The 2,628-nt window shown below is 41.0% G+C and overlaps 1 protein-coding gene across 1 annotated transcript in view; it reads left to right on the top strand.

The window, feature by feature from the left end:
* The first annotated feature begins 2,148 nt into the window (after positions 1-2,148).
* LOC108526794 (putative golgin subfamily A member 8F/8G) overlaps positions 2,149-2,628 on the top strand; it is a 5,414-nt gene continuing 4,934 nt past the window's right edge. Inside the window, 1 exon segment of the mRNA XM_017867684.1 lies at positions 2,149-2,158. Coding sequence (XP_017723173.1) covers positions 2,149-2,158 — 10 coding nt within the window.

The raw sequence follows: 2,628 nt of genomic DNA on the forward strand, positions 1-2,628 counted from the left end.
CTGCAAGCTCCGCCTCCCGGGTTCTCGCCATTCTCCTGCCTCAGTCTCCCGAGTAGCTGGGACTACAGGCGCCGCCACTGCGCCCGGCTAATTTTTTGTATTTTTAGTAGAGACAGGGTTTCACCGTGTTAGCCAGGATGGTCTTGATCTCCTGACCTCGTGATCCACCCGCCTTGGCCTCCCAAAGTGTTGGGATCACAGGCGTGAGCCACCGCGCCCAGCCTTCATTTCTTTATGACATCGGCCAACCCAAACCCCTTCCTAGCAAGAAAGAATCCTTTCTCTTGAGAAGGAAGGAGATTAGAAAATTAGAACAGGGAATTACAGATCTCTCTTTGGAAGGCTGGGAGAAGAGAAACAGTTGAGAAGACTTCCGTGCCAATTTTATTTTTTGAGACAGAGTCTCACACTGTTGCCCAGGCTGGAGTGCGGTGGTGCCATCTTGGCTTACTGCAACCTCCACCTCCCAGGCTCAAGCCATTCTCCTGCCTCAGCCTCCTGGGTAGCTGGGACTATAGGCATGTGCCACTACGCCCAGCTAATTTTTTTGTATTTTTAGCAGAGACGGTGTTTCACCGTGTTGGTCAGGCTGGTCTCAAACTCCTGACCTCAAATGATCCACCCACCTCCGCCTCCCAAAGTGCTGTGATTACAGGTATGAGCCACCACAACTTGCCCCGTGCCAATTTTTTTAAATGACAGCTTTATTGAGATGTAATGTGCATACCACAGAAATCACCCTTTTAAATATATATTTAAACATTTAATATGTCTTTAAATATTTGCTGTATCAAATGTTAACATTTATATTTAATATATTAAAATATTAAATATTAACATATTTAATTTTAAAATATATATATAGTTCAGTAGTTTTTACCATATTCACAGATGTATGCAATCATAATCTAATCTCAGAACATTTTCATTATCTCAAAAAGAAGTACTGTACCGTCAGCAGTCACTTCCCATTCACCCACGACTTCTAGTCCTGGCAACCACTAATCTACTTTGTCTTTGCTGATTTTTTCTTATGGACATTTCATAGGAACGGAAACCTACAGATGTACATTTTGTGATGGGCTTCTTTCTCTTAGCATAGTTTTAAAGGTTATCTGTGTTGTAGCATGCATCAGTAATTCATTCCTTTTTATGATGAAACAATATTCTGTTGTGTAGAGAGGCCATATTTTGTTTATCCATCTGGTTGATAGGCAATTGGGTTGTTTCTACTTTTTGGCTATTATGAACAATACTGCTATGAACCTTCTTAGACCAGTTTTTCATGGACACATTTTCATTTATCTTGAGTTTATAACTAAGAATGGAATTCATAGATCATACATCAACTCTAACATTTTGAAGAACCATGATCATTTTTGTGCCTCTACCTGCAGAATGAAAGCTAAGTCCAGCTTCCTTAACCTATTAATATTTTATGTCTTGTACTTAAAAATCCTCATTAAAACAAGAAAGATATAAATATTTCTATTAGATGATTAGAAATCATCCCTCAGGTTGTGTCAGGAGCTGTACACAGTTTTATTGGGCATCACAGATGCTTACTTCTATATCATGAGATTTTAGAGAGAAGCATTGCGTATTTTTATTAAAGTAAAAATCAATGCAGGGTTGAAACTCATGATAACATACTGTGGCTGGGTACCTGATATTTTGGTTAGATCATAATTAAGCTTACTACTTTTTAGAGCAAACTATGTCCTTACCTTCGTAATAAAGAAAAAAGTAGGTGAGTAGGTAAGGGCAGAATTCCTCCAGATGAGAGTAGAAAGCACAGAAGGCTTTTGCACCTTTGAAAAAGAGCTTCAGGAGAAAAGCCTCCACTCTCTTGGGATAGCAATCCTGAGGGAGAATCTCTGGGTACTCCTTTAAGGAGAACACACCATCAGACACCAAGTGCGGGAGCGCCTGACTCACACTGAATTCCTTCAGGATCTTCTCTTTATAACTCATCAGCACCCGAGAGCCACTTGTTCCTCTTCTCCTTTTCTCTCTGTGTTCTTGTCTCACGGTCGTAAAACCAAGACTTGGCTCTTCTCTCAAACATCCTAGTGTGTGGAGAACTGGGGAATATCTCCCTCCTGGGTCTTGCTGCTCTGTGCCCTCCGTGGGCAATGTCCACATTGCATGGACACCTGTAAGCAAAACCATACTGCCACCTGGAATTATTACAGATCTGCGGGAGGAAGGTAGGCTTCAGATTAAAGCCAGGAGCCGCACAATGCTGACTGTCCTGTCCAAGACCATTGTGCTGCACTAATCAACACCTTGCTGCAGTAAACTTCAAAAGACGAAAAGAGATGCAGTCTGGCTAACCCCTGATCAATTTAAATTCCTCCTTGGAGGAATCATTAAATAATCATTTCCACAACTCCCCACACCCTCAAATGATCATTTTCAACATTATGGAAATAACAGGCTCACAGTCTGTATTCAATGGTCTCATCATAGGCAGGAAGCCCTATCAGGAACTGCGCTGCTCACCTATCCCTGCACTTCCCACCATGCAGTTCAGGGTTAGGCAGGGAATTGCAGTAAAACTATACACAGTAAAGAAAAGTTAGGTTTTTTTTTGTTTTTTTTTTTTTTTTTTTTTTTTTTTTTTTT

This window comes from Rhinopithecus bieti, unplaced genomic scaffold (assembly GCF_001698545.2).
Source record: "Rhinopithecus bieti isolate Rb0 unplaced genomic scaffold, ASM169854v2 scaffold_4180, whole genome shotgun sequence".
Taxonomy (NCBI): Eukaryota; Metazoa; Chordata; class Mammalia; order Primates; family Cercopithecidae; genus Rhinopithecus; species Rhinopithecus bieti.